Source organism: Dipodomys spectabilis, unplaced genomic scaffold, assembly GCF_019054845.1.
Source record: "Dipodomys spectabilis isolate Male_0828 unplaced genomic scaffold, ASM1905484v1 ptg000030l, whole genome shotgun sequence".
In the NCBI taxonomy this organism is placed as follows: Eukaryota; Metazoa; Chordata; class Mammalia; order Rodentia; family Heteromyidae; genus Dipodomys; species Dipodomys spectabilis.
In genome coordinates this window covers 6,605,694-6,632,987 of record NW_024870707.1, presented here as the reverse complement: position 1 = coordinate 6,632,987, position 27,294 = coordinate 6,605,694, and the positions used below count along the sequence as shown (strand labels likewise).

Here is a 27,294-nt window from a genome sequence, read left to right as displayed (position 1 = left end):
GGAGACACAATAAGCAAGTGCACACGGTGTGACTGGGGTGAGGAGGGTCAGCAAGTGCAGGGCTCCCGGGGTCGTGGCGGGAGGAGGGGCCACCGTGTAGGGATAGACCTCTCTCAGAGATGAAGCTAGAAAGGCCTCTCTCAAAGCTTCCCTTTGGGCAGAGACACCACGGCAGTGGGGAGTCCCAGTGAAGATATGTGGAAAGGGATTCTGGGGAGTAGGATGTCAACCAATCAAACAAATAAATAACCCCAGGGAATCTGGGCATGGTGGTGCTCGCCTGTAATTCCAGTATTCAGAGACGGAGGCAGAAGGGTCACCAATCCAAAGCCAGCCGGGGCTACATAGTCTAAATAAATAATTAAATAGTAATAACTAAGTCTACAGTGAACACATACCTTAAGGGTTATCAAAATTGCATCAGTTAAGAGATGCAGGGCTTTGTAGACGTGGGACCGGGCTTGACAACTTAAAGGAAATGTACATTTAATGGGCGGACACTCAAAGGCTGGGTGTGGAGGAAGGAACCCTTATACACACGGGTAGTAATAGAAATCAGTACAACCACTATAGAAATGAGTATGGCGGAACCTCCATACTGCTTTCCAAAGTGGTTGAACAAGTTTACACTCCCACCAACAATGCAGTAAGGTTCCCTTCTGTCCACATCCCCTCCAGCATCTGTTGTTATTAGAGTTCTTGATTATAGCCATTCTAACTGGGGTGAGGTGGTATCTCAATGTTGTTTTGATTTGCATTTCTTTTATGGCTAGGGAGGTTGAGCATTACTCCACATAGAGCTCCCTATGACCCAGCAATCCCACTTTTGGGCATTTACCCAAATGTTTACAAACAAGACCACACTAAAGCTACCAGCACAACTATGTTTATTGCAGCATTATTTACCATAGCTAAGATATGGAACCAACCCAGATGCCCCTCAGTAGATGAATGGATCAAGAAAATGTGGTATATATACAATGGAATTATATGCCTCCATCAGAAAGAATGACATCAACCAATTTGTTAGGAAATGGAAAGACTTGGAAAAAATTATATTAAGTGAAGTAAGCCAAGCCCAAAGAAACATAGGTCCCATGATTTCCCTTACTTACAATATCTAGTATATGTATGAGTCAAGCAGAAAAGGTCAGATAAGGTGATGTTAGGAATATGAACCCTAAGATATGTATTTAAATGTTTTTTTCTTTCATGCATTTGTTTCTAACGCATTTATAAGATTATTTCTTTGTTGCTTTGTTTGTCTCTCCCCCACAGTATAACCCCTGCTTTCACTGTATTTGATGTCGGTATAATTTGTGGAGGGGAAGGGGAAAAACAAGTCGTTTAAATAAGGATACAGGTCGACCCGTTGCAGCAATGAGAAGTACAAGTTGTCATGTCGAAAACGAACTTTACAACTTTGGTGAGGGGGTATGATTGGGTAGGGGGGCGGGGGGAGGCTAGGAAGGGATGGGAAGGGTAAACAAAGGAGGAGGCTACAATGCTTGATAAGAAATGTACTCATTATCTTGCCCATGTAATTGTAGCCCCTCTGTACAGTATGTTCACAATAAAAAAAAGAAGAAGAAGAAATGAGTATGGCGGCTCCACAGTAAAAACTGAATGTAGGATTACCCTAGGGTCCTGCTGGACCACGCTGGACATGTATCTAGAGAAATGCAGGTCAGGGTACAATAGAGGCACCTGCATACCAATGTGTATCGGAGTGCTATTCAAAACAGCCTCACACAGTGGAATTGCCCTAGCGTAAGCCAAATGAATAAAGAAAATCTCACACACACACACACACACACACACAGGAATATATTCAACCATAAAGAATAACAAAATCACATCATTCGCTTGCTGGGCAGGGGTGGTAGAACAGAAGGAGGAAGTGGGGAGGGGAAGAGGATGGGCTGAACATGATCAAAGTAAATTAGAGGCATGTGTGGAAAAGACGAGACTCCCTTGTACAAGTAATATACACTAATAAAAATAAGACCTCTCAATAGGAAATAAATAAATAAAAGATTCCCTTGGGGCAGAGTCTTGAAGGAGATCCTGGGTAAAGGGGAAATCAACTGCAAAGGTGGCTGAAGTTTTCCCGACGCAAGAGAATATGCCTGGAGCAGGGTACGCAGGTGGAAAAGCTGTCAGGAAATTCGGTAACGAAGGAAAACAGAAGCCATGACTTTTAGAGTCCTGCAAGTAACTGAGGACTTTGAATTTCATCCTAAAAAATGGGAGCTCCTGGATAATTTCCTCCACTAACAGGAACTATTTAACATGCTAAAAAGAATCAGCCTTTTTTCTTCATAATTTCAGGACAGTGGTTACAATTCTCTTCTATGAGGAGGTATTAATTTGCTTTAAACATGTACTAGTTTTCACAGATAATATTTTACCCAAAGGCCCTAGTTGTTGAAGGCTGTTTCCAATCTCTGGATAAGGAAAAGCAAACAAAACAATGTGTCAAAATAAAAAAAAACCTTCAAAGAGTCTGGGCCAGAACCCAGATCAAAGTAAACTAAATTAACTGCATGAAGTCAGACTTTACCTGAAGGCAGAGATATCCACCTGAGAGGATAAAGCAAGGCCTTGGACTAACATATGGAGCTAATAATACCTGACAATCAAATGGAAATGAAGTAGTTGCAGTTAAACATCCAAGAGGCTATATCATATGGATAAACAAAGCAAAACTAGAAGAAATCTTGTTGATACCAACACATTCCAAATGTCCCAATGTCCTGGAGGAATTACTTTACATTCCCCAATATAATAACCCAGAAATTTGATGAAAGGAAGTCTTAGTTTTTTCCCCCCATTACTGGGAATCAAACCTACAGCCTTAGCACATGATAGACAAGCACTTTACCGCTGAGCTACATTCCCAGCCCTTACTTAGTAAAAGACACTTCCTTGTCATTATGTTCACAGCATACTCAGCCCCAAGTTTCTCCTATGATTGTCCTGCCTACAAGTTGTCGTCCATCAGACACCATAGAGGACTGCACAGTAGGTAAACTTAGATAAGCAGAAGGAAATTAATATATCAGAGTAGATAAGGTCAGCATAGGTAGTGAGGATTGGCTGAGAGAGAACCAAACTATTTGACAAAGATAAGCACATATAAGAAAAGGCAGACCTGTAAACACTGCTATCTTCGGACCAGGAGATGTGGACTAGACAGAAGAGTGCAAAATGGCCCGGCTTGCCCTCTGTCTCCTGAACATTCTCTGGATGATGGCTGGGACCAGAACCCAGAGCTCATGCTGTGAGTATGGTGTTTGTTCTTAGTTCAGGGATGCAGTTCTCCTGGAGAGAGGCAAAGAGAGAACTCACTCCCCTAACCCCACCCTGTGGGGGTATCTGCTGATACAAATGAGCTTGAAATAGCCCTAAGAGTTCCAGCCCGTCAGTCAGGATGCATATGTGTTCACCTTTCCTGACTTCAAGTACAAGTTCTCTGGCAGTAGAATCCATGGATTTTTTTTTTTAACTAAGAAAGACTGAATTATGATTGCAGGAGTGATAGTTGCTGGAAAAAAAAACAGGTGTTTGGTGACTTCTGACACTAGGTAACACAATCAGGGGGAGGTTTGGGTACTTGCTTAGGACATGTCCTATATCTTTAATATTCTTTATGAAAGAATTGGGAGTTAAAAGCCAATGCAAAAACGAACAAAAGCCCACAGTGATTTCCAATAAACTATAGAAATATAAATTCATGTGACATGATTATGAGTTAGTAAGAGAGTAAGTTAAAAAAATAACTTTCTTAAAGCTAGGGGTGATCTGAAAGGGTGGAAAGGCTAACTGGCCTCAAAAGAAAAAAATCTCCATATTTTGTGCATTTCCCTTCAATCCTTTGATTTCCGAAGTTAATAAAGTCTCCTGTTCCTAGGCATAAAAGACAGGAGAATCATGTTTTGAAGGAGAGGGAATTTGGGTTGGGGGGTTAGTACGTGTCCTTTTCTTCTCAGCCATCTCCTCAGACCAGCAGCCCTGGATTAACAGCCTGCAAGCACACATGGAGAAGTCGGTGACTCTGTCATCCTTTCCAAACCCCAGTGTGCTGATTGCCATGAACCTGGTTGGACCACATGACCTGGAGGCCCAGAAGCAGCTGACTTACGAGCTCATGGCCAGTGATGCTGCAGGTGAGATGTCTGGGCCCCCCACCCTGCTCCCTGCAGCTTCCACACGCTGGCCATCCCTATCCCTTGGCTCCAGTCTGGGGCATCTCTCCAACTCCCACGCCGCCTCAGATTGTACCTCATCACCTTGCCCTGCATACCTATGTGTGAAGGAAGTCAGAGCATCCATGGAGGAGGCCAGGGAAGTAGAACAAATGCCAACCTAGACATAAAATAAGGAGGGGATTCCCATTCCAGATCTGCCACTTACTAACTCTGTGGCCTTGAACACGTCATTAGATGCAGGTCAAGCTCTTCTCACCCTCTGATCATAATCATAACAAAAATAACAATAACAGTACAATAAAGTATTCTGCCTGCTTCTCAGGAGTTGCCCTAAGACTTAAGTTTAGGTTACTTTGCAACTTCAAGTGATCACAATTTATTTTTGCATGGGTGTTTTTGTTACACATCTAATCAGCCATCAGGGATTCTTTTCTTGGGTTTCATTAGGGACTCATCAAGCCACACAGAAGACATTCGACTCAATATTCTCTTACATATTTTTCCATCTCTCTTTGGAAAGGACAAATGCAAAGACTATGTAAATATACTAAAGAGAATGATCTGGATTAGAAACAGACTGTCTTTGTGTCACAGTGCGGTTGGTTCTCCTCTCTGCAGACCTAACCACTGGGCAGCTCGCCCTCAACATTATGGCTCTCACCTCCTCCTGCCGGGACCCGGGGAGTAAAATATCCATTCTACAGAAACAAATGGAAAACTGGTCACCTCCAAGTAAGACTTCATAGTGAGGGGGCAAGGGTGAGGCCCAGAGTCCTGTCTTCTAAACCTAGATGGAGGTGAGGAAAATATACACTGTCAGCTCTGCTCTGACGATCCTACCGACATGGCCAAATTCTTGGCCAAAATAAACTAGAAAAACCAACTCATCCAAACGCACAAAGCATCCCAGCCACCATCCATCTGGAGACATTGTCTCTCTTTTACTCAAGTGGATGAATGACAGCCCTATTCTGAGAAATACTCAAGTTACCCTTTGCTGGTATCTTTCTTTGGGGACAGGTTTTTTAGTAATTAAATTGTTTTGGCTTCTTCACAAATGATGGATGTTAGCCTAATGGAGGTTCTTAATCTCTTTCTGAGAACCCTACTCTGACTCAGCCTTCTATGGACCCAGTCTGGCCATCTTGGCACTGTGTCAGAAAAACCCAGAGACAACCTTACCAACAGCCTTGCGCTTTGCCAAGATCCTGTTGGCCAGTTCCTCTTCCTTGAATGTGGGTGAGTAGATGACAACCCTCAGATACTGTCCTGAGCTGGGCACATCAGAAGGTCAGAGGGCAAAGAGGTGAAGCTGCAAGGGGAGGGAGGGAGGAAGACTTCCGGGGAAAGAAGGGAGACTTCCAGTGGAGGAAGAGCTGATGTAGCACATGCAGATGGGAGGCACTGAACAAATGTTTGTTGGACATGTTAATTAAGGAACAAATGAAAGAAAAGAAGACACATGCTAATCCTAGGCAATAGTAGACAATAGTTGAAACTAGACAACAGTTAATATGAGGACAATACTAGAAAGGTCTGGCAGTTATAATATCTCCAGTGGGAACAATATTCATGTTACTGAAAGCTGAAGTTGTTTTCAAAGTAAATGTTGCTATCTTTTCTCAGCTCTACCCTGTACCCTCTCTTTCATTGCTACTAAAATTTCCATCCTCTACTTTTTTCAATATCTCCCACTGAACAGTACTCTCTGACCCCTAATCCCAACATCCTGGGATGTTTAGAAATGCTTCTTTCACTCTGCAAGCATGTAATAAATCTACCTTTAAGATCTGGCCCAGCTATTTACTGGGTTGTGTGTCCCTGGAGCACAGTTACTTTATTGCTTCTGGACCTTCATTCTCTTACCTGTTAAATGAAGGTCCTATTCACAGAGAGGGTCCTAAGAACTGAATGAAATTGTGTCACAAGAACATCATTAGCACTTGATACATTTCACTGCGTTGACTGTTGTGGTGGTGGTTCTATTCCTTTGTGATTCTCAGACACAGAAGCAGTGGCGACCTTGGCCTTGACCTGCATGTACAACAAGATCCCCATAGGCTCTGATGCAAGTTACAGACAACTCTTTAGCCAGGTGCTAAAGACTGTTGTGGAGAATATCAGCAGGAAGATCAAAGATAATGGCATCATTGGCGACATCTACAGTACTGGCCTTGCCATTCAGGTAAACACATCCTGGGTACCCTTGATTGAGCCCAGGCATCTGCTACTATGTCCTGAAACATGCAACTAATGTGACTTGAGAGCGATGCCTGGGGTGCTTTGCCTTAGTTCCTCTACTAATTAACTGCAAGTCGCGGTCATTCTTTCTTGGCTCATAGATAAAGTATGAAAACTAATCTATTTCAATTCATTTTCCTTCCTTGGAAGAAAAATAGAAAAAAAAATAAATCCAGGAAGCGTATAGGTCTGTTGATTAATAATGATCAAGTTACTATTGAAAACTTGATGTATAAAAACTAATGTTAACACAGGTGCTCAGGAAATATTGAATTTTCTGCTTCAATCTTGCCAGCCCAGGTTTATTGTTCTCAGCCCTCTATCTTGATCCAAAACACAATCAGTCTATATTTAAAATGATTAATGAGAACAATCTACTGTTGACTCAACCTCACAAAAACTCTTAGTCTATAGCAGAGCCAGGTCCACACGTTAGCCAAGGCCAGCCCTGTGCTTCCAGGCTCAGATTCAATAACATGCTGCTTGGCAGCTCGAAATCCAATATCCTCCCCTGCCCAGGTGAATGGTGTGGCATCCTCCATGAAAGGTAGGTGTATCTATGTGGGGAAAGAGAATCAGCTATAACTATAAACTTAGAAACCATACTCCTCTAAGCCAAACAAAAGGTTATTCCAACCCTGACAGGCTACAGAAAGCCCAGGGTATCATTTGGTGCATGACAAGATACATGTGGTTCTCATACATTTCTGGTGGCCCATGGCCTGTCTTCCTTATAGTGTTAATTTTGTCTGGCCCATAAATTATGTTATAAATAATTGGTAGAAAAAAGATTCCCCATCCCTGCCTCCATATGGAAAAGTTTATCTCAATAAATCTTGTAGGATTAAGAAAAATATTGCACCATAAGCTTCCCAATTAAAAAAGCCTAGGAAAGAGAGAGTTCTAGTGTTTGGATGCCATCCCTAAGCTAATAAACATAGGTATATACAGAGATAGACAGACAGACAGACAGATAGGTAGATAGAGAGACAGACTATAAGAAGAAAATTGCTTCCTGAGAGAAAAAAGTAAACTGTCATTGGTGTCATCCACATTAAAATTTAGAGCATAAGCCAGGCATCAGTGGTTCATGTCTGTAATCCTAGCTGATCATACAAAAAGCATTGCTTCCCAGGGCTTGGGTCTAGAAAGCTCTGTGAAGAACCTAACAAACTGGGTGCGAAGGGGGTTGGGGGGAAGAAGAAGGGAGTAGTGAATGGTGACTCACTAAACCTTGGTACAGTTTCATGCCAGTTACAGAGTTGTTTACCTAATTTGGCTTGTGGCTACTATTGAGGATTTTCCACACCTGCTAGGAAAGTTATACCTAAGAAAGTTATTCCTAAGAATTAAAGCTCTCCCTGTCAAAGGGTAGGAGTTCATGTATATCGGGATATCAGAGACCTTGTGGATTTCTGGTCAGATAAAGTAGATAACCTCTCCTAACTCTCCTTATTACCATATCCAGGATTTATTCAGGTACTCCAAAATCTGAATCCACCAGGTGTTAATCTATCATCTTTGTCTAATTTCAAAATTGGCACTTGGATCAAAGAACTCTGGATCTATAACAACTTGGTTTTGAATCCCAGATCTGCCACTATCTTAGATAAATAAAGATTTTTCTCTGAATTTTATTTTCCCACAATAACAAGATTGCAAACGAGTAAAAAGACAAAAACAAAGAAATCACAGGTGTGGTGACTGCTCCAAAGGTAGGCAGGAATTACCATCTCTAGTTTAGCCATCATATATGAAGCTCCCCAATATTAGGTCACTTTCGGGATGCATTAATCCAGCTGCGTTTTGCAAGGAATGGAAGCCAAAGTCATTTTCATATGATGGAAAGAAAGAAAAAGAAAGAAAGAAGACGAGGGGAATTTACTATTTCACATACACTTAGGAAGTCTACAGCTAGATCAGGTGGTCTTAAGAATGACCAAAATAAAGAAATCAAGTCATGATCCCAGGGACTGACCCCTTTTCACTGTTTAGCCCTTTTCCCTCATTTTTCCCCCTGAAAGCATAGCTTTTTCAAAGTGGCGGAGGAAGATGGAAACTTCGGCAGGAAAAGAAATCTTTCTCTCCCAATGTCTTCACTTGTTGGATGGACTGATGGATAACTATCTCTACCAATCAAAGGTCCTCAATGCTTCACTGAGACCAGCCCATCCAAGAGCAGGACTCCACCCTCATGGCCAAGATTTGGGAGCCTCTGATTTGTTTGGCAACCTGTGGGAGAAATCTACCAAGGGATGCCCAAGGGGACACCTATCAGAGGCCATTTAGTGCATGTGTACGGGATCAGCTTGTTTTCATCTGTGCAGCAGCCAGAATAGCGTTCCCTGATCTTCCTCAGTGAATAGCCACCTGCTCTATGACAAACTCTATGTGACAGAGAGAGTGCTAAGAGGTGGACACATAAAAAGGAAAAGACACATCATTCCAAACTTGGTGGCGATCAGTTTGGGATTCTGAATGCTCACACAGATTAGTCTAGCCCTCACAAAGGCCAATCCTCGGCTATCACCAATCTCTCTCCCCATCCATCCCAGGCCCTCTCTGTGACACCTGAGCAACCTACCAAGAAATGGGACTGTAGGAAGACAATGGATACAGTACTGAAAGAGATTAAGCAAGGGAGATTTGACAACCCAATGTCCATTGCCCAGATCCTGCCTTCCTTGAAAGGGAAGACATACCTAGATGTGCCCCAAGTGATTTGTGTCCCTGGTAAGCATGTGCTTTTTTATTTTTATTAATTTTTTTGTTGTTGGTCGTGGGGCTTGAACTCAGGGCTTGGACGCTATCCCTCAGCTCTTCATCTCAAGGCAAGCGCTCTACTGCTTGAGCTACAGCACCACTTCCGGTTTCCTAGTGCTTTATTGGAGATAAGAGTCTCATGGACTTTCCTGCCCAGGCTGGCTTTGAACTATGATCTTCAGATGTCAGCCTCCTGAGTAGCTAGGATTACAGGCGTGAGCCACAGGTGCCCGGCACATGTGTTTTTTAATAACTGCTTTTTCTTCTGTCATAAAGGTACCATGAATATGTATATCAATGATCAATGGCATATAGGCTTGTGGTGTCCATTTCTCTCAAATGTGGCTAGTACACAAAGCCAAACCCTCCATCCCCTTGTCTTCTTCATTCATCATACATTTGTTGAAAACCTACTGTGGGCAAAACATTTATGAGACTTTAGGCAAAGGGGAAGGCTCGTGTTCTCAACAACAAAATAGTTTCATTCATCCATTTGATAAACATACCACCAAACATCATGCTGCCCTCTATCTAGAGTCAGGAGATAGGGATAGAGACACATACAAACAATACTTCAAATGTTGAAGCAAATAGCGGGTCAAATTTTAAACGATACACATTACAAAAGCCAAAAGAAACAATGACTTTGTTGAATGGCAGCTCCTTTGTACAACTAATGAAAGATAAGGAAAAAAGTACTAAAATTCAAATTTAAAAAGCGATGGCCAATTATTAATTTTGTGGGAGAAAGCTAAGGAAACTGTTAACATTTCTGCCAAGCCTCAAGGACTTGATTATGAAAGACTGGTTCTCACAGAACACTAAATGGGTGGGGCAGAAATCTAGCCTGCTACTTTTTAATATCTCCCACACAACCATAAATATACTTTGGAATTATTTAAACTTCAGTCATCGCAGAAATGTACATGCTCCTTCATAACTAGTCTTTGCATTGGATGGGTCCAACTCTTCTTTCTAATCAAATACTAACATGATGTTTTATTTCTCTTACATTGCACTAACCCACAAAATAGTAAGGGATTATAATCGCCTTGTAGTTCAATGTAGAATCCACAGAAATCAAAGTCAAGCAAACTGATCCTGATTATATCAAGCATTACACCCACTTGTCTAATTCACTGGGCTACTACTTGTCTGTGAGTCCCTATGTTTAAGAGTCTTCACCAGGGTTGTGGTCTGTCAAAGCACTTGGTTACAATGGTCTGAAAGTCACTACTCACTGTAATGTTTTCTAGGATAAGTAGCTGATAGCAGTGACAAATTAGGCCACTTTTTTTTTCCACTTCACAGATAATGAGGTTCAACCTACTCTCCCCAACCATCCTAACCCGGTCCCCACCGCAGCATCTAACATCACTGTCACCTACACTATCAACAACCAGCTGAGGGGCGTAGAGCTGCTCTTCAATGTGACCACAGAGGTCAGTGTGAAGGGTGGATCCACACTACTTGTTGTCCTCGAAGAAGCACAACGTAAGAACCCCATTTTCAAGTAAGTGCTGCAGGTGATGTTTGCCATTCTCCCTTAACACAAATTCTTTCTCTCTTTCTATCTTCCTTCCCTGTGTCTGTCTCTCTCCCTCCAAAGAAGCTATTTTTTTTCTTGAACAACTTCCTCCCTCCTCCCTCCTCCTCCTCCTCCTCCTCCTCCTCCTCCTCCTCCTCTTCTCCTCTTCTTCTTCTTCTTCTTCTTCTTCTTTCTTCCTCTTCCTTCTTCCTTCTTCTTTCTTCTTTCTGCCTTCTTCATTTGCTTACTTTTCTTCCTTCTGATATCTTAACATTTTTATCCAATAGCCCCTTGAGGAACCTACAACCTAGTGGACAGAAAATGCAGCTGTGTAAAACCACACAAGTCAATACATGATGGAGTTTTAATAGGAGCATTTCAAGAGAGTGATAGTTCATTGTGGATGCAAACAGCAAAAGAAAGATCTGTGTCTCTGGGCTCCAAAGAATAGGTACTATTTAGGAAGATATGTGAATGGGGTCATTCTAGGAAGAAGAAATGGCTATGACAAGCCAGCAAGAGCAAACAGGGAATTTGCAGCCACCGAGTTTACTAGCCTTACTAGAGGACAGAGTAGAGACCTGAAGGAATCAAGTGATGTCTGGAAGTTGACATCCCATGCTGAGACAAACCTCCCCATAGCAGAGAAGCACTGCAAGTGCTTGAACACAGAAATTCATGACGCAGACTGTTACGAGGATTGTGATCAAAGGAAGCAGGGAGAAAATGGAGGCGTGTGGCAGTGATAAAGCTGAGACTTAATGAGGAATTAATGGAGGATGACCAGAGGTAGAGATCAACGGAAATCCGCATCAAACCACCAAAAGCAAGTCAATGCAAAGGATTTCTTTCTGGGGCTGGGGTAGGAGGATGGGGGGAAGAAGGGAAGAGATTTAATTCTTTGAACTTACTTAATTGTGGTTGTTCAAAAGAGATACACTATAAAGCTTTTGGAGAACATCCTTGGAAAAATAGTCAAAGCAATCAAGAGAGTGTCATCTGAACACCCATGTGAAGAAGCCATACAGGATGGGCCAGGCCCCAAGAAAACCATCAGACCCTGCTAATGAGTCCCATTTTAACAGACAGAACACTTGGAACCCATGAACTTAAGGAGATAGGCCTACTATGATTGATAGCAATACTTTCTCATACATAGGTGGAGGTAACTCACCATTTTAAGGTCTTCACCAAACCAAGCAGAAATAAACATTTGCAGATAGATTTTCATGGGCTCCAGGGCACATACGCACAAAATTTTCTTGCTACCAAAATTAACAGACACCTCTGAAATATATGGATTTTAAAATATACATAGAAAAGCCTATATTTTCACTCGGGTGAGAATACACACTTTGTAATTATTTTTAAAATCTCTCTTTTTTAAAAAAGCTGGAAGTAGAGTTGTGGCTCAAGTGGAACAGCACTAGCATTGAGCAAAAAGAGCTCAGGGACAGGGCACAGGCCCTGAGTTCAGGTCCCAGGACATTCTCTCTCTCTCTCTCTCTCTCTCTCTCTCTCTCTCTCTCTCTCTCTCTCTCCCTCTCTCACTCCCTCTCTCACTCCCTCTCTCTCTCCCTCCCTCTCTTTCCCTCTCTCTTTCTCTCTCTCCCTCTCTCACTCCCTCTCTCTCCCTCCCTCTCTCTTTCCCTCTCTCTTTCTCTCTCTCCCTCTCTCACTCCCTCTCTCTCCCTCTCTCTCTCTTTCCCTCTCTCTCTCCCTCTCTCACTCCCTCTCTCTCCCTCCCTCTCTCTTTCCCTCTCTCTTTCTCTCTCTCCCGCTCTCACTCCCTCTCTCTCCCTCTCTCTCTCTTTCCCTCTCTCTCTCCCTCTCTCACTCCCTCTCTCTCCCTCCCTCTCTCTTTCCCTCTCTCTTTCTCTCTCCTTCTCTCTCTCCCTCCCTCTCTCTCTCCCTTTTTTCCTCTCTCACACACACATTCATTTTTAATATCATTTAACTCCAGGTGATAAAATTCCATATATAGTTCTCCTTTGCATTTTCTCTTTAGGTGATAACACTTTTCCTGATCTTTAAGGCATTTAGAATGTCCCCATTCATCATACCTCCTTGTTGTGTGACCTAAACTGAGGTACTAACCAATTATGACTTTATTCTCAGGTTTGAAACCACAATGACATCTTGGGGCCCCATTGTGTCCTCTATAAATAATATCGCTGAAAACGTTAATCACAGGACATATTGGCAGTTCCTTAGCAACGAAACACCTTTGAATGAAGGTAAGAGAAGAAGAGGGGTGGGCATTTTTCCAGAGTCTGAAAGACATTCAACCCTGAGCCACATTCCCAGCCCAAAGGGCTTGTAAAGGATTTGTTTTTGGTTGGTCGTGGGGCTTGAACTCTGGGTCTGGGCAGTGTCACTGAGCTCTTCAGCTCAAGGCCAGTGCTCTACCAATTCAGCCACAGCATCACTTCCCTGTGAGACCCTTATCTCCAATTAACCATCAGAAAACTGGAAGTGGTGCTGTGGCTGAACAACAAAAAAGAAAACAATATTCCTGGGAATTTAAATTAGGTTTATATTCATGTCTCCTGATTACCCTCCTTTTCTAAGAAGGAAGAATGGTAAAGGGAAAGGTCTCTGAGATGCAAAGATTTGAACTTGAAATTGTCATGCCTTTTGTTGTCTGAGCTGCTTGAAAGATACTGAAGATTCTCATCACTTATCTTTCCTGTCCTGACAAACAAGATCCTCAACTCATTGCTTTTATTTCTTAGACTCCCTTGAATTCTCTCAGTTTGGCTTTTTTCAAAAAATAACACCTACTTACCATTCCTGTCATTCCTTCTAACTTTGAAAATATTTCTTCAGAGAAAATATTGCTAATAAAATTTTCTATGCAATGAGAAAGAGGCTGGAATATCTTTTCAAATGTATTAGTGAGTGTAAAGCCTGCATGAAAGTTAAATGAATCCAGTTTCAAAAGAGGCGCCATGTACAGTCTCAAACAGCTGAAAGTACAATGAGCTCTATACTTTACAAAGTACAAAAAATTATTTCATATACAAAGAAAAATAGAAATAATGTGTGAACCCTATTTCTCTCAGGTTGCAAATTTATAAGTATGAGTATGATATATAATATATATAATGGAATTCTACTCATCCATCAGAAAGAATGGTATTATCTATAAAGAAATGGAAAGACTTGGAAAATGCTATATAGTAAGCAAAGTAAGCCAGAGACAAAGAAACATAAGCTGCAGGGTTTCCCTTTGTGGTAACTTGATGGTGCCTATAAATCTACAAGCAAACACACTGAATGACCAAAACAAATAAAGAAAACTGGGGCATGATAAATTATATAAGACCCAGGTTGTGGGGGGGGGAGGGAGGAAATGGGAAGGGGAAACAAAGGAGGAGGCAACAATGCTTGATAAGAAATGTACTCATTATCTTGCCCATGTAATTGTAACCCCTATGTTCACAATTAAAAAAAATTATATAAGACCCTAGTCATTAATATTCAGAGGTCAACGGAGGCTAAGTATAGGAGTAGTGGGCAAAGACAATATCTATGTGCAGATGATTGTATAAAATAATATTCTATGAAATGAATTCCAGATAAAGGAGACATCCTTCAGTTCCCATTGTTGCTGCTTTCATTCTCTTTTCCTTTTGTCTTGTTTGTTAATTTGTTTGTATTTGGGAGGGCAAGGAAGGGCACATAAAAAGTGGAACAAGGATGAACAAATGCAACAGTGATACTCACCAGACACTATGTAGAAAATGAACTGGATGGGGCTGGGAAGGTGGCTCAGTGGTAGAGCGCTTGCCTTGCATGCCTGAGGCCCTGGGTTCGATTCCTCAGCACCACATAAGCAAAAAGAAAAAAGCCGGAAGTGGCACTGTGGCTCAAGTGGTAGAGCGCTAGCCTTGAGCTGAAGAGCTGAGGGACAGCACCCAGGCCCCACAACCGGACCCAAAAACAAAAAAAATCTGAACAGTTAAAAAAAAGTTCATCATTCATATTATTCCCCAATTTCTCCTATAGTAGCACAGTTCTATTTTCTCTTATGTCAATAGTTTTGTTTGAAAATCTGATTTGAATCTACAAAGAAGCTTCTATTTTTATTTTAATTTTACTGTAAAGGTGTTGCACAGAGGGGCTACATTTACATCAGTAAGCCAATGAGTATAGTTCTTGATGAACATTGCTACCCCCTCTCTAATGTGTCTACCACTTTCCCTTCTCTGCCAGCTGTCCTACTGCCCCAGCAAGTTGTAAAGTTCATTTCCAACATAGTGTCTTGTGAGCATTGCTATTGCATTGGTTCACCCTTTAAAAAAAAAAAAAAAGAGTGCTTTCATTACTGAAGTCTTATGAATTGATCTGTTTGGTTAGAAGCTGGACTACCATAAAGGGCACACACACACACACACACACACACACACACACACACACACACACACACACACACACACACGTGACAAAATGGCATGGACAAAAGAGCTCCCTAAAAAAAAAACTCTCCACCCCATGTTTCTGCCAGATTAATTAACCTGTTCATCTCTCCCTAGGATGGATTAACTCCTAACAAATTTGATGAGCTGATCCTTTAAGGCATTGGGGTTCCAGGTACCATGTTCATTTCATCGTATTTTCTGCTTCTTTCCAGGGGTTGCATATTACATACCCTTTGACCTGGAGCACATCTTGGCAAATTTCACTGAGTACTGATGAGGTGGGTTCAGTTTCTCCTGAGCATTTCCTAGTGCACTGGAGAATTTTCACCTGATTTCAAATACATGACCTCCCATCCCCACACACACAAAAAGAGGCTATGCACAGTGCTACTTAACTCCTGGAGAAAGCCACAATGTAGAATAAATGATATGAAGAAGCTCCCTGAGTCTTGACATCTGTTACTCATGAAATAAAATTTACAGCTTCTCAGTTCAATGACCACCATCATTATCATGTAAACCTAGGATGAGGGAAAAGGAGAGTTCCAGAGTTCTTGTTGGAGATCATTCTCATCTTCTCTAATTTATAAAATAAAATGATAAATATTTAAATCTACCATTTCTTCTATCAAGTCCTCCTTTTCAAATCCCCTGATATGAACATATATGCAGCCTTATATTCATGAAATGACTGAAATTACCCCAGATGTTAAATCTAGGGTAGTTCAAAGCTCTTTCATTTCTGATATTTGTTTTTCTCTCCTCTTCCATTTCTAATATTTGTTCTGGATGAAATTGAGTTTAAAATATATTTTTACACTTAGGAGGTGAAGCCAGGGGATCTCAAATTCAAGGTCTGGGTAATATTGTGAGTTCAAAGCCAACCAGAGCTCTAAACTGAGACTGTCTTAAAAACAGACATGAACTAGGAAGCTAAAAAGGCAAATATCCTCACGTGGAAGCTATGCGTGTATGCCCGCATGCACGCACGCACACATATGCCTGTAATCTGTCCTACTAGATTCACTTCAAAATTTCCTATAACCCTAATTTTCTACTCAGTTTTCATTTCATTATCATTGCGATGATGACCTGGGTGTCTCCTGTCTCTGATCAATTCCTACCTCCAGGTCATTGAGCAATAGTAAGAGGAAGCCATCAACAAGAGGATGGATTAAAACACCTGACTTGTTTAAATGGGGGCACAAAAGTACTGAAAATGCTCAACAAAAATTGAGAAAAGTATATGTCAGGGAGAAACCTAACTTTACCCCCTTTAGGTTTTTCTTGTTATTTTACAGTTTCGATTTATACCTTTCTCAAGGCCAGTCCCTTATGCCAGGACCATTTTTGCTTACCAATGTATCCCCACCAATCAGCTCAGCACATAAAACTGTACATGAAATATATTATTGCTGTTCAGAAAGAGAAACTCGTTGAAAAAAAAAAAACATTCTGCAGCCAAGCATTGCAATCCCACAAGTGTGGAAATGCATGCATGGAAATACCATTCTGAGCACTTCCCTGTGCAACTAACATATGCTGATAAAAAAAGATACCTCAAGCCAGTTATCTGTGGCTCACACCTGTAATCCTAGCTACTCAGGAGGCTGAGATCTGAGAATCATGGTTTGAGGCCAGTCTGCACAGGAAAGTCTGTGAAACTCTTATCTCCAATTAGCCACCAAAAAGCCATCACTGGAGGTGTGGCTCAACTGGTAAAGTGCCAGCTTTGAGCAAAAAAAAAAAAAAAGCCACGCAAGAGAAGGAGGCTCTGAGGTCAAGACCTAATACCTAGCATACATTTCTTTTAAAAATGTCTGTAGCTAAATGTGAGAAGAAATCTGAACTCAGAATCAAAAGATGTTGAACAGCCGGGCACCGTTGGCTCATGCCTGTAATTCTAGCTACTCAGGAGGCTGAGATCTGAGGATTGCAGCCAGCCCAGGCAGGAAAGACCATGAGACTCTTGTCTCCAAAAAAACACTCAGAAAACCGGAAGTGGTGCTGTGGCTCAAGTGGTAGAGCGCTAGCCTTGAGCTGAAAAGCTGAGGGACAGCGCCCAGGCCCAGAGTTCAAGCCCCACGACCGACCAAAACAAAAAAAAATGTTGAACAGTGTGTGTGTGTGTGTGTGTGTGTGTGTGTGTATATGTATGTATATGTATATTTGTGTAAACAAGCCAAGTGACTGGGTAAGTCTCACGCTAAAAAATCAGTTTCTAATCTATGAGGACGGTGACCAAAAATTGTCTCTAAAGTCTCTTGTATTGGAAAAGTCTTAAGCATTGCATTTTTCCAGGCATGGAAGTATCTGCCTGTAATCCCAACACTGGAGAGGCAGAGGTAGGAAGACTGGGAGTTCAAGGCCAACCTGAGTTACATAGTGAGACTTTGTCTCAAATAAAGAGAAAAAAAATGTATCCATGAAGTGATGTATATTGCTTATAATATGCGACCTATCCAAACATACTGAATGTAATATAGAAGAATGAAAGTGTAAAGTTCCCCTTCAATCATAACTATATGAGAATGCTTATATTATATAACAATAATGCTCTAGTAAGCAACTGATTCACGTTCAGTAGTATAAAAAAAACACTTTCCTGACCTCTCCTGGCCACAGATGGTAAAGGCAAAACTTTCTTTAGAGGAGAGGTCAATTATGCATAACCTTTTTTTGTGTGTTTTTGTTTGTTTTTTGTTTTTTTGTCGGTCATGGGCCTGGGCACTGTCCCTGAGTTCTTTTGCTCAAGACTAGTGTTCTACTACTTTGAGTCACAGAACCACTTCCAGCTTTCTGATAGTTAATTAGAGATAAGAGTCTCAGAGACTTTTCTGCCCAGACTGACTTTGAACCTCAATCCTCAGATCTCAACCTCCTGAGTAGCTAGGATACACCAATGCATAAGCATAAGCATAACAGGGAAGAGTGAAAATTGGTAGCAAGTATCTTTTCCCCATTTAAGAACTCTGTGCTAGTCCCGGCCACTCAGAAGGTAGACATTGGAAGGCTCATAGTTTGAGAACAGTCCCTGCAAAAAGCTAATAGGACCCCAATGGATAAATCAACATTAGGACTGGATGTGGCTTAGTGGTAGAGTGCTTGCCTAGCATGCACAAAGCCCTGAGTTTGATTCCTCAGTACCACATAAACAAAAAAGCCAGAAGTGGCGCTGTGGCTCAAGTGGTAGAGTGCTCGCCTTGAGCAAAAGAAGCTCAGGGCTGAGCCCAGGCCCTGAATTCAAGCCCCAGGATTGGCAAAAAAAAAAAACAAAAAAACAAAAAAAACAAAAAACAGACAGCATGGTGTATACTTGTGACCTCAGCTATCCAGGAGACCATAGGTAAGAGGATGGCAATTTGACCCCAGTCCCAGACAAAAAACGAAAGACCCTACTGATTGAAAATTTAAGTGGATCAAGTAGTAGAGCTCCTAATAAAAAAAGCACAAGGCCCCCGTACTGAAAGGAAGGGCAGAGAGAGGAAGAGAGGAGGAGATGAGGGAAGAAACTGACTGGGAAGAGAGTGTAAAGGGAAGGGGAAGGAAAATGAAAAAGGAGGGAAAAGAGAAGGGAATGGAAAGAGCTGTAAGCAATCGTATGCAAACCAGATATATGAATAACTACATCAAGCTCATGAAGTGGGACCAAACAGATCATGCCTCCAGATGCTGCTCACTGAGAACCTTTAATTCTTTAAAACAGAAAAAGCCTTAAGTCTCATCAAAATGCAGACAATGCTGAGATTAAAGATAAAAATTAAAGCAATAGGAGAATTCTAGACAAGACAATAAAAATGAAACTATGGAAATTTTTAAAGAGCAGTTCTAAATTTTATCTTGAAGAATAAATATGTAAAACATAGCCAGGGTAGAGAAAAGTGCAAAATCAAAAAATCTTGACCAAATGTATATAAAATGTGTAATTAAGTGATAGTAATTAAAGCTTATTGTAGCACTAAGTCTCAGAACATGGGAATTGTATAAAATATTAAAAGGAGCTCCCAAAATTATGTGAGAATTTAGCACATTATAAACTGGGCATGGTAGCACATGCCTGCCATCCAGTTACTCAGGACACAAGACAGGAAGACTTTGAGGCCAGTCCAAGCAAAGTTAGCCAGACCCTACCTCACAAACAAAATAGAGACAAAAAGACTGAAGCCATAGCTAAAGTAGTGGAGTCCTTGTCTAGTTTTCATGAAATACTGGGTTCAATCACCAATACTGCAAACAAAAAATCAGATTTTACTATATTATAATCACTTATTAAATGGGAATTTCCAACTTGGAGAGTTCTTTTAGCTATCAAATTAAAATAATTATACAATGTATATATTTATTAGAAAGCACATTTTACAATATTTCTTCTTATTATACAATAAGAAGAAAAAACAAGTAAACTTACAAAACAAGAAAAATTATAAATGAACACATCTCAAACAACAACTATCCCTGGGGTGGTGGCACATACTTGCAATCAATCACGAGGTATCACACACACACATAAAAACTGAGATTGAAGATTGAAAAACTGCAACTGAAACATATACAGCCAGGTGGGAATTAATATACTTCAAACATATCATGCAGTTTGAATTGCTAAGAACAAAAAAATGAACACTGGATTTTCAACAAAAGAAAGGCATACTAGCAAGAAAATAACAAACACAGAAAACAGGGACAAAAATACATAATCAAAAACATGAGGAAAAGCTCGATATTGCTTATTATTAAAGAAAGAAAAACTAACCAATAGCTAGTAGGTAGAACTCAGAAAATGCTTTCAGAAATCAATTTCAGTTTACTATGCTTACACAACAAGCCCTGTGAGGCTGGGGGTTTTTTGTTGTTGGTTTTGTGTTTTGCCATTGTTTTTCAATTTAAAAATGAATTCTAAAATGGTGTTGTCATTTTTTAGTCCCCGAAAACACTGTTCATTTCAGAACCTAAAATATCCAATGCTATGTAATACAATTACATTTAGAAGCCATGCTGTTCAGAGATAATCAAGTTTAAGTGAAGTAGTTGTGAACAGTGCTCCCATTACCTCTGCAAATGTTAACAGCTTTTACTTGCTGCCATTTGTGAAATTAACTCCTGAGGACAGGCCACCTGGAGATTTAATATGATTTAAGCACAACAGGCCTCAATCTCAATTTGCTAATTCCATTTATGTCCTAGAAACCTGGATAAAAACCCTCACTCATTGTAATGACTTAGAAAGCTTCCAGCTCATTTAAAAAAAAAAATTTGCCCAACATTATCCCAGAATAATTATACATTATTTCATTTTCCCTTGATATGAATGGTTTATTGTCAGTGGGGTCTCTCAAATCACACTGTGCTTGAATTCTGATTGCACCTTTTTTTGTTGCTGTTGTGGTGAGGGCCTTAAAAATATAAATAAGTAAATAAATAAACAAACAAATAAATGTATGTAAAAATAGAAAGCCTTTAACCCCTTGGGATGGAAACAGCAAAGTTAGTATAATGACTTGTCTCATGAACTTGGGAAAATGAAATACAAAGGGGTCATGACTGAACACAACGTTAATGGCATGTTAAGCCAATACAAAAATCAGTGGCTTTTTCTTAATGCAGCCCCTAGGGTACGGCAGGGAAGGGAAGGGTCTGGCTTGCCTTCAGAACTCTAAGCTTCCACAATGTGGTGCTTCAAGGTGCCAACCAACCTCTGGGCGTCTTAGATCCGCACTCACCAGCTCCGGAACGAAACTCCGAGGCTGGAGTTTCCTCCACTTCCGCCGGGACTCTTTGCGGAACGGACCAATGAGAACACAACTTTGCGGGCCCGGCTGACCGGTGTCCTCAGGCGCTTCCGGCCGGGCCCACAGCCCGGCGCTGCGGGGAAGGAAGCCCGGCTCAGCCGGACGCGCGTCGTTATGTGGCGTTCGCTGGCTCGCGCCCGCGCGCCGCTCCTCCGGGTGCCCTGGTCAGGTCAGGAGGCCCTCCCCCCACTTTTCTCCTCCTCTCCCACCCTCCAGTGAAGGATTTCTCCAATCCATGGCGGCCCCTGCGCGGTCCTCCCGGAGTACCGGTTAGGGGCTGCGCTTCCTCCCTCCACCCCAGCCACCGAGGGACGATCACAGCCCCGTCTCGGGGAACCGGTGCCCAGGAACCTCCATGAGCTTCTTGGGGGGAACTGAGGCTGTGATCCTTCTTAGTGTAGCTCGCCTCCCCACCTCTAGACAGCTAAGACTTTGGCCTAAGGTGTATGTACCTCACTAGCCCTCGCTCTGGTCGCCTTGGTCGTTTGATTTTGATTTGTCTTTGTAGATTCTTGGACAGCCGCTCCCGCCAGTGCGGGCCTCAAGACGCTGCTTCCAGTGCCAACTTTTGAAGGTGAGAACTGAACCTGTCGTCTTCCTATTTGAGGGTCTTTGATCTGATGGGACCCCACAAAGTAGAAAACGTCAGAGCGTTCTTGTGCTTCATCTTCCCATGCAATAAACACGTATGGCAGGCATACCGTGCGGCCAGTATTCTGAGTACTGAAGATATCTCCGTGGCCCATGCTCCACACAGCCAGAGGTAAATGACCTCCAACTTGGAGTTTTGATGGTCTAGTCCCAAAGAGATGACAGATATGCAGTCATAGAACAATAGTGAGTGAAAACAATAATTTGTACATATATTTTTTTACCAATTTCTTAAAAATATACTGAAAACCTCAGGGAGAAAAATGCAGGAACCCTGGGTACATGTGTTGCTGAACTGCGATGTCCTGGAAGTTTTTTGTTTGGTTGGTTTTTTTGTTTGTTTGTTTTGCCGGTAATGGGGCCTGAACTCTGTCCCTCAGCTCTTCAGCTCAAGGCTAGCGCTCTACCGGAGCCACAGCGCCACTTTCGGCTTTTTCTGTTTATGTGGTGCTGAAGAATCGAACCCAGGGCCTCATGCTTGCAAGGCATGCACTCTACCGCTGAGCTACCTTCCCAGCCCCATCCTGGAAGTTCTTATCAGGTTGTAGATGAAAGAAAATAATTACTTTCTCTGTAGTTGCTCCCTTCCATAAGGGAGCAGGACAATTTCTGTAACTTGGAACAGTGCTTATTTTGTATTTCTACTTGGTATTTCCTTAAGGGCTCCTATTTTATTTTCCCTCATGGAACCACAGTTTGTTTCACTGTAGAAATGGCTTTTAATAATGACAAGTTCTTTTCCCTGTCCCTGAATTGTCAGGTGAAAATGGTAAAAATGTGGTATGTCTGGCCCAGAGTTGTGCCCACTCAATCCAGGACACTGTTGCACACTGTAGGAATTTTGAGTGTGCCAACATTAAAAACCTCTGCATATATAAAAAGAAACAGCATTAATTAGAGGATTCCTACCTTGGAAATTTACCAATAAAAATGTGGCAGACATAGAGAACTTGGATAGTTACCTAAGTTCTTTTCCACTATCTCATTAACATCCAGAGAACAGTAGTTTTTTTTTTTTTTTGGGGGGGGGGAGGTTTTTTTGTTGTTGTCGGTTGTGAGGCCTGAACTCTGGGCCTGGGCACTGTCCCTCAGCAATTCAGCTCAAGGCTAGCACTCTACCACTTGAGCCACAGCATCACTTCCAGCTTTTTCTGCTTATGTGGTGCTGAGGAATTGAACCCAGGGCCTCATGCATGCAAGGCAAGCACTCTATCACTGAGCCACCTCCCCAGCCCCCTTTGTGTTTTTTTGTTTTGTTTTGTTTTTTAAGAAGAATCATGCTATCTGTCTTGGCTGTTTTTAACTAGATGGTCTAGACCAAATGAAAAAATTTCTCTAGGCCTCGAGTTCCCTTTCTACAAAATAGAAGTATTACCTGCCTAATGTTTCTTGGTATAGGTGACTAATATGTATATGTGTGTATATATATGTATATATACATATATGTGTATATGTATATGTGTGTATTTGTTCAACTTTTTAGAGTTTGAACTTTAAAAGGGTGGAAACCGTAAACAATAACAACTGAAGCTGCTATAAGTGTTAGAGCACACCTATAATCTGGGCAAAAGGAGCTCAAGTTTTTTGAGGCCAGTTTGGACTATACAGCTTGACTTTGTTTCTCACTCCCCACACACACACCCAAAAAAAAAAAAAAATAGCTAGTGTTGTTTTAAAAATTTTAAAAAGCCAGGTGCTGGTGGCTCACACCTGTAATCCTAGTACTCAGGAAGCTGAGAGCTGAGGATCATGGTTCAAAGCCAGCCCTGGCAGGAAAGTCCATGTGACTCTTGTCTTCAATTAACTACCACAAAATTGGAAGTGAAGCTGTGCCTCAAGTGCATCAGAGGATTAGCCTTAAGCAAAAAAACTCAGGGACATTACCCAAACCTGAGTTCAAGCCCCAGGACTAGCACATATATATATTTCCAAACAGACCCTATTTGTACTGTTGCAAAGATGGTATTTAATAAGGGCATTTTGATTTGGGAGTTAATGTTTTGCTGCCAGAGTTTTAGAAACATTTGCCTTTTAAGTATTGACATAGCCAAAAAGTTTTTGAAGAAAATGTAGTAACATACCTTCGGAATTACTGTTCTGTAGTATCCTTAAGCGGTCACCTGATTGTTAAGTCTTCATGGGAAGGAAATGGTCCTTTGAGACGTGTAGCAATACTTACTTACCCTTGATCATCTGTGCTCCTTTTAGATGTTTCTATTCCTGATAAACCCAAGCTTAAATTTGTTGAAAGGGCACCCCTTGTCCCAAAAGTAAGAAGAGAACCTAAAAACCTGAAAGACATTCGGGGCCCTTCCACTGAAGCTACTGAGTTCACAGAAGGCAATTTTGCAATTTTGGTGAGTAATGAAAGGGATTAACAAAATTTCGTACTCGAGTCACTTCTAGTCTCTTCTTCCACAGGGCTTATTAGAACTACCTCACACAGACACTACCTGCTAGTTGCTCTTTTAACTGATGTACATAGAAGCTACTGGGTATCCAGAAAACATGTGAGTTAGAGATCTTTTTTTTTTAAATCTGGAGACGAAAATGCAGGGGAGATATTCCAAGTCCCCCACTGAACACTGAGGATGGTACAGAACTCTGGGCATCATTAGTATCATAGCATTGTCATGCTCTGGCAGTTGATCTAACAGCTAGATACCTACCACATACTAACAGGGCAAGGATACACCGGACAAAGGCAGTCTCTGGTGGGATGAAGCAGAGGAGGCTCGTGTGAGATTTTTTTTCTCTTGCTACTCAAAAAAACATGCAGTCTGAAACTTCAGGATTTTGTATTTCGTGAGTCTCCGTTTAATATTTCAGACCCTGGTTTGAGGCTGACCACTTGTGAGATTACAGAAAGTGAAAATGCAGATGGGGAGCACAGGGATACCAAATAAAAGAGCAGCAAAACCAAGAGGCGACCTACTTTTCCCAGACTCAAATTCCTTTCAAGCCTCTAGTAAAAATAAGTTTGTCAGCCAGGCACTGGTGGCTCACACTTATAATCCTGGCTACTCAGGAGGCTGAGATCTGAGGCTCACGGTTCAAAGCCAGCCCAGGTAGGAAGAGCCAAAAGTAGAGCTGTGTCTCACAGTGGTAGAGCACTAGCCTTGAGCACAAAAGCTCAGACAGTGCCCAGACCCTGAGTTCAAGCCATAGAACCAGCAGAAAACTTAGGATAAGGACAGCTGTTTTCTTATTTGAGTAGCTTCCATAGAGACAATGTGAATAGCTACACAGATGTATGTGCACCATGATTAATGGAACATTCCATTGTACCACTCGAGCGACATTTAAACTCCTGTTCCCACTGCCTGCAGGAGCCGCCACTCCTGGCTTCCTCTTAAACTCATCACACCCTGTGTTTGGTCAGGCTTTTTACATAAGCTGTTCCTCTGCCTGGAACTCTTCCACAAGCACATTTTTATAATTCTGTCCTCTGCGTTAAATGTCACCTTCTCAGAGAAGCATTCCCTGCCTTGTTCTCAGCCTTGTTTTCCATTATTAATGTGCCCTACTCTTTCCCTTCACATTACTAACTAGAACTTAGCTTATTTTCATGTGTATCATGGAAGCCACAGTTACTATAAAAGGAGAGTCATAATGGAGTGGATAAGGATCCTGGGTCACTAATATTTCTGCTTCTCCCACTCACTTTTAGGCACTGGGAGGTGGTTACCTCCATTGGGGCCATTTTGAAATGATGCGCCTGACAATCAACCGCTCTATGGACCCAAAGAACATGTTTGCTCTCTGGCGAGTCCCAGCCCCTTTCAAGCCCATCACCCGCAAAGGTGTCGGGCAGCGCATGGGGGGAGGCAAAGGCGCCATTGATCACTATGTGACCCCCGTGAAGGCTGGCCGCCTCATAGTAGAGATGGGGGGGCGCTGTGAATTCAAAGAGGTGCAGGGTTTCCTGGAGCAGGTTGCCCACAAGTTGCCTTTCCCAGCGAAGGCTGTGAGTCGCGAGACTCTGGAGAAGATGCGGGAACTTCAAGAGGAAAAAGAACGAAACAACCAAAACCCCTGGACCTTTGAGCGTATAGTCACCGCCAACATGCTGGGCATCCGGAAGGTGTTAAGTCCGTATGACTTGACCCAGAAGGGGCGATACTGGGGCAAGTTCTACTTGCCGGAACGCATATAGCGACAGCACCGGAATACAGTGCTAGCTACTGAGAGAAGGAATCAGCATTCTTATTCTCCGCCAGCCCTCATCATCTTTGGGTGACACTAACATGGTTCTCTTTGCAGGGGAGAAGGGGGTATTCAGGCTTTGAACTCAGAGCCTTTTGCTTCCTATCGCTGAGCCATGCCTCAGGGTCTAACCACTCACTAATTGCTGTTGAGCCCTTCAGAAATGAAGCATGATTGGTGAGAGCTCTTGATTCTTCTGGATTATAAAATAAATGTCTTCAGAGCTGAAACAGATGTTTGCGTTTTGTACCTCCAGTGCACCTCTGACAATGCACCTCTGACTGTTGTTTATGTGTGCACTTTCAGGAGCTAGCTTCTAGGATATTGTACTAGTTATAAACACATCTTGGTGAATAACAAAAATAAATAAAGACAGTCCATATGTGAAGATTCAACAGGTATTTATTTTTGCCCAGTCACCCATCTCCTCAGTCTTGGAAGGTAATGTTGGACATATGACAAGGATCTTTCAGCAAGAGAAATGGTAACAAAAGTCAGACTTGTGTGGTGCTCCCTGGGTCTGCAATTCACCAAGGAAAGCCATGTGCTGTACAGCACACACATTGTCATTGCTGGAGGAATGTGATTCAAAACCCCGATTCCAGCTCCCTACTTGGCTATAACATGATTAATGTGTTTTTCAGAACTAACCAGTGGTAGGCAATCTAAAGGAAACACAAGTGGATAGAATTATTAAACCATCTGCTTTGGAAAGTAGGTAGGGGGGAAATAAAAAAGCCAGCACACCAATGTCATTCTGATCCAGCTTTCTAAAAAATTAAGATTTCCAGCAAAGAAAAATAAGAATTTACTGTCAAAAAGTATAAATTACAGTCTAGACAGCTGGATGGCTCAAGCCTGTCACCATTTAGTAAACACTGCTACTTTTAAACCTAAACCAACTGAGTCGAGACCTGAAGCATGTTTGGAAGTGTCTGTACATTGCTGGTCAACTTTGCAGCTAACGGCGTGAAGCAGCAGAGCCCAAGTGAAGGCCCTGTCCCACCTCACAGCTTACCCAACACCTTCACCTATCTGTTAGGGATCACACCATATGGCGACTGCTGGGAGCTCAGTAATAGTCTGAACCTGTTTCTTTTGTTAGAAGTATGTATTAATAAACCACCATCCTGGGACCAGCCATCTCTGCTAAATGAGAGGCTACTGATAGGACTCCACCATTATCACTCATAAGAAAAGCACTTCAAAGTATACTTGGTAGGGGGCGGGGGGGGGGGGCCTGTTGCAGGTTTTTGTCATTTGGTGTTTGTTTTTAATTTTTGTTCATCTAATGGTGTTTAAGTGCTCAGTTGTCTAGGCAGGCACTCTACTAGAGCCAGGTTCCCAACATGGAGGACCAGCCTTTAGCCCCTCATAGTAACAAGCTGTATTCCTATAAAAAGTCAGATTCTAAGAGCTGAACCTAGGGACTCACCTGTGGAGGAGCCCAGAGCTAGATTAGGAGGTGAACCAGCAGGTGT

At 42.0% G+C, this 27,294-nt stretch overlaps 2 protein-coding genes across 3 annotated transcripts; both read left to right on the top strand.

Annotated features, from left to right (window-relative positions):
• Nucleotides 1–3,196: 3,196 nt before the first annotated feature.
• Nucleotides 3,197–15,657, top strand: Cblif (cobalamin binding intrinsic factor). Its single transcript, XM_042675829.1, has 9 exons — nt 3,197–3,283; nt 3,993–4,169; nt 4,830–4,943; nt 5,313–5,450; nt 6,215–6,396; nt 9,008–9,185; nt 10,527–10,728; nt 12,862–12,980; nt 15,380–15,657. Exons 1-9 carry the CDS (start codon nt 3,211–3,213, stop codon nt 15,439–15,441), a joined length of 1,245 nt encoding a protein of 414 aa, XP_042531763.1. The 5' UTR covers nt 3,197–3,210; the 3' UTR covers nt 15,442–15,657.
• Nucleotides 15,658–20,984: 5,327 nt separating this feature from the next.
• Nucleotides 20,985–26,172, top strand: Mrpl16 (mitochondrial ribosomal protein L16). Of its 2 annotated transcripts, XM_042675831.1 has the most exons (4): nt 20,985–21,125; nt 21,465–21,530; nt 23,816–23,964; nt 25,278–26,172. In XM_042675831.1, the coding sequence occupies exons 1-4, from the start codon at nt 21,071–21,073 to the stop codon at nt 25,761–25,763; spliced, it is 756 nt and encodes a 251-aa protein (XP_042531765.1). In that variant the 5' UTR covers nt 20,985–21,070; the 3' UTR covers nt 25,764–26,172. The 2 variants fall into 2 exon arrangements, with proteins under 2 accessions (XP_042531765.1, XP_042531766.1); XM_042675832.1 differs by lacking the exons at nt 20,985–21,125; nt 21,465–21,530 and adding an exon at nt 21,564–21,719.
• The last annotated feature ends 1,122 nt before the right edge of the window (nt 26,173–27,294 follow it).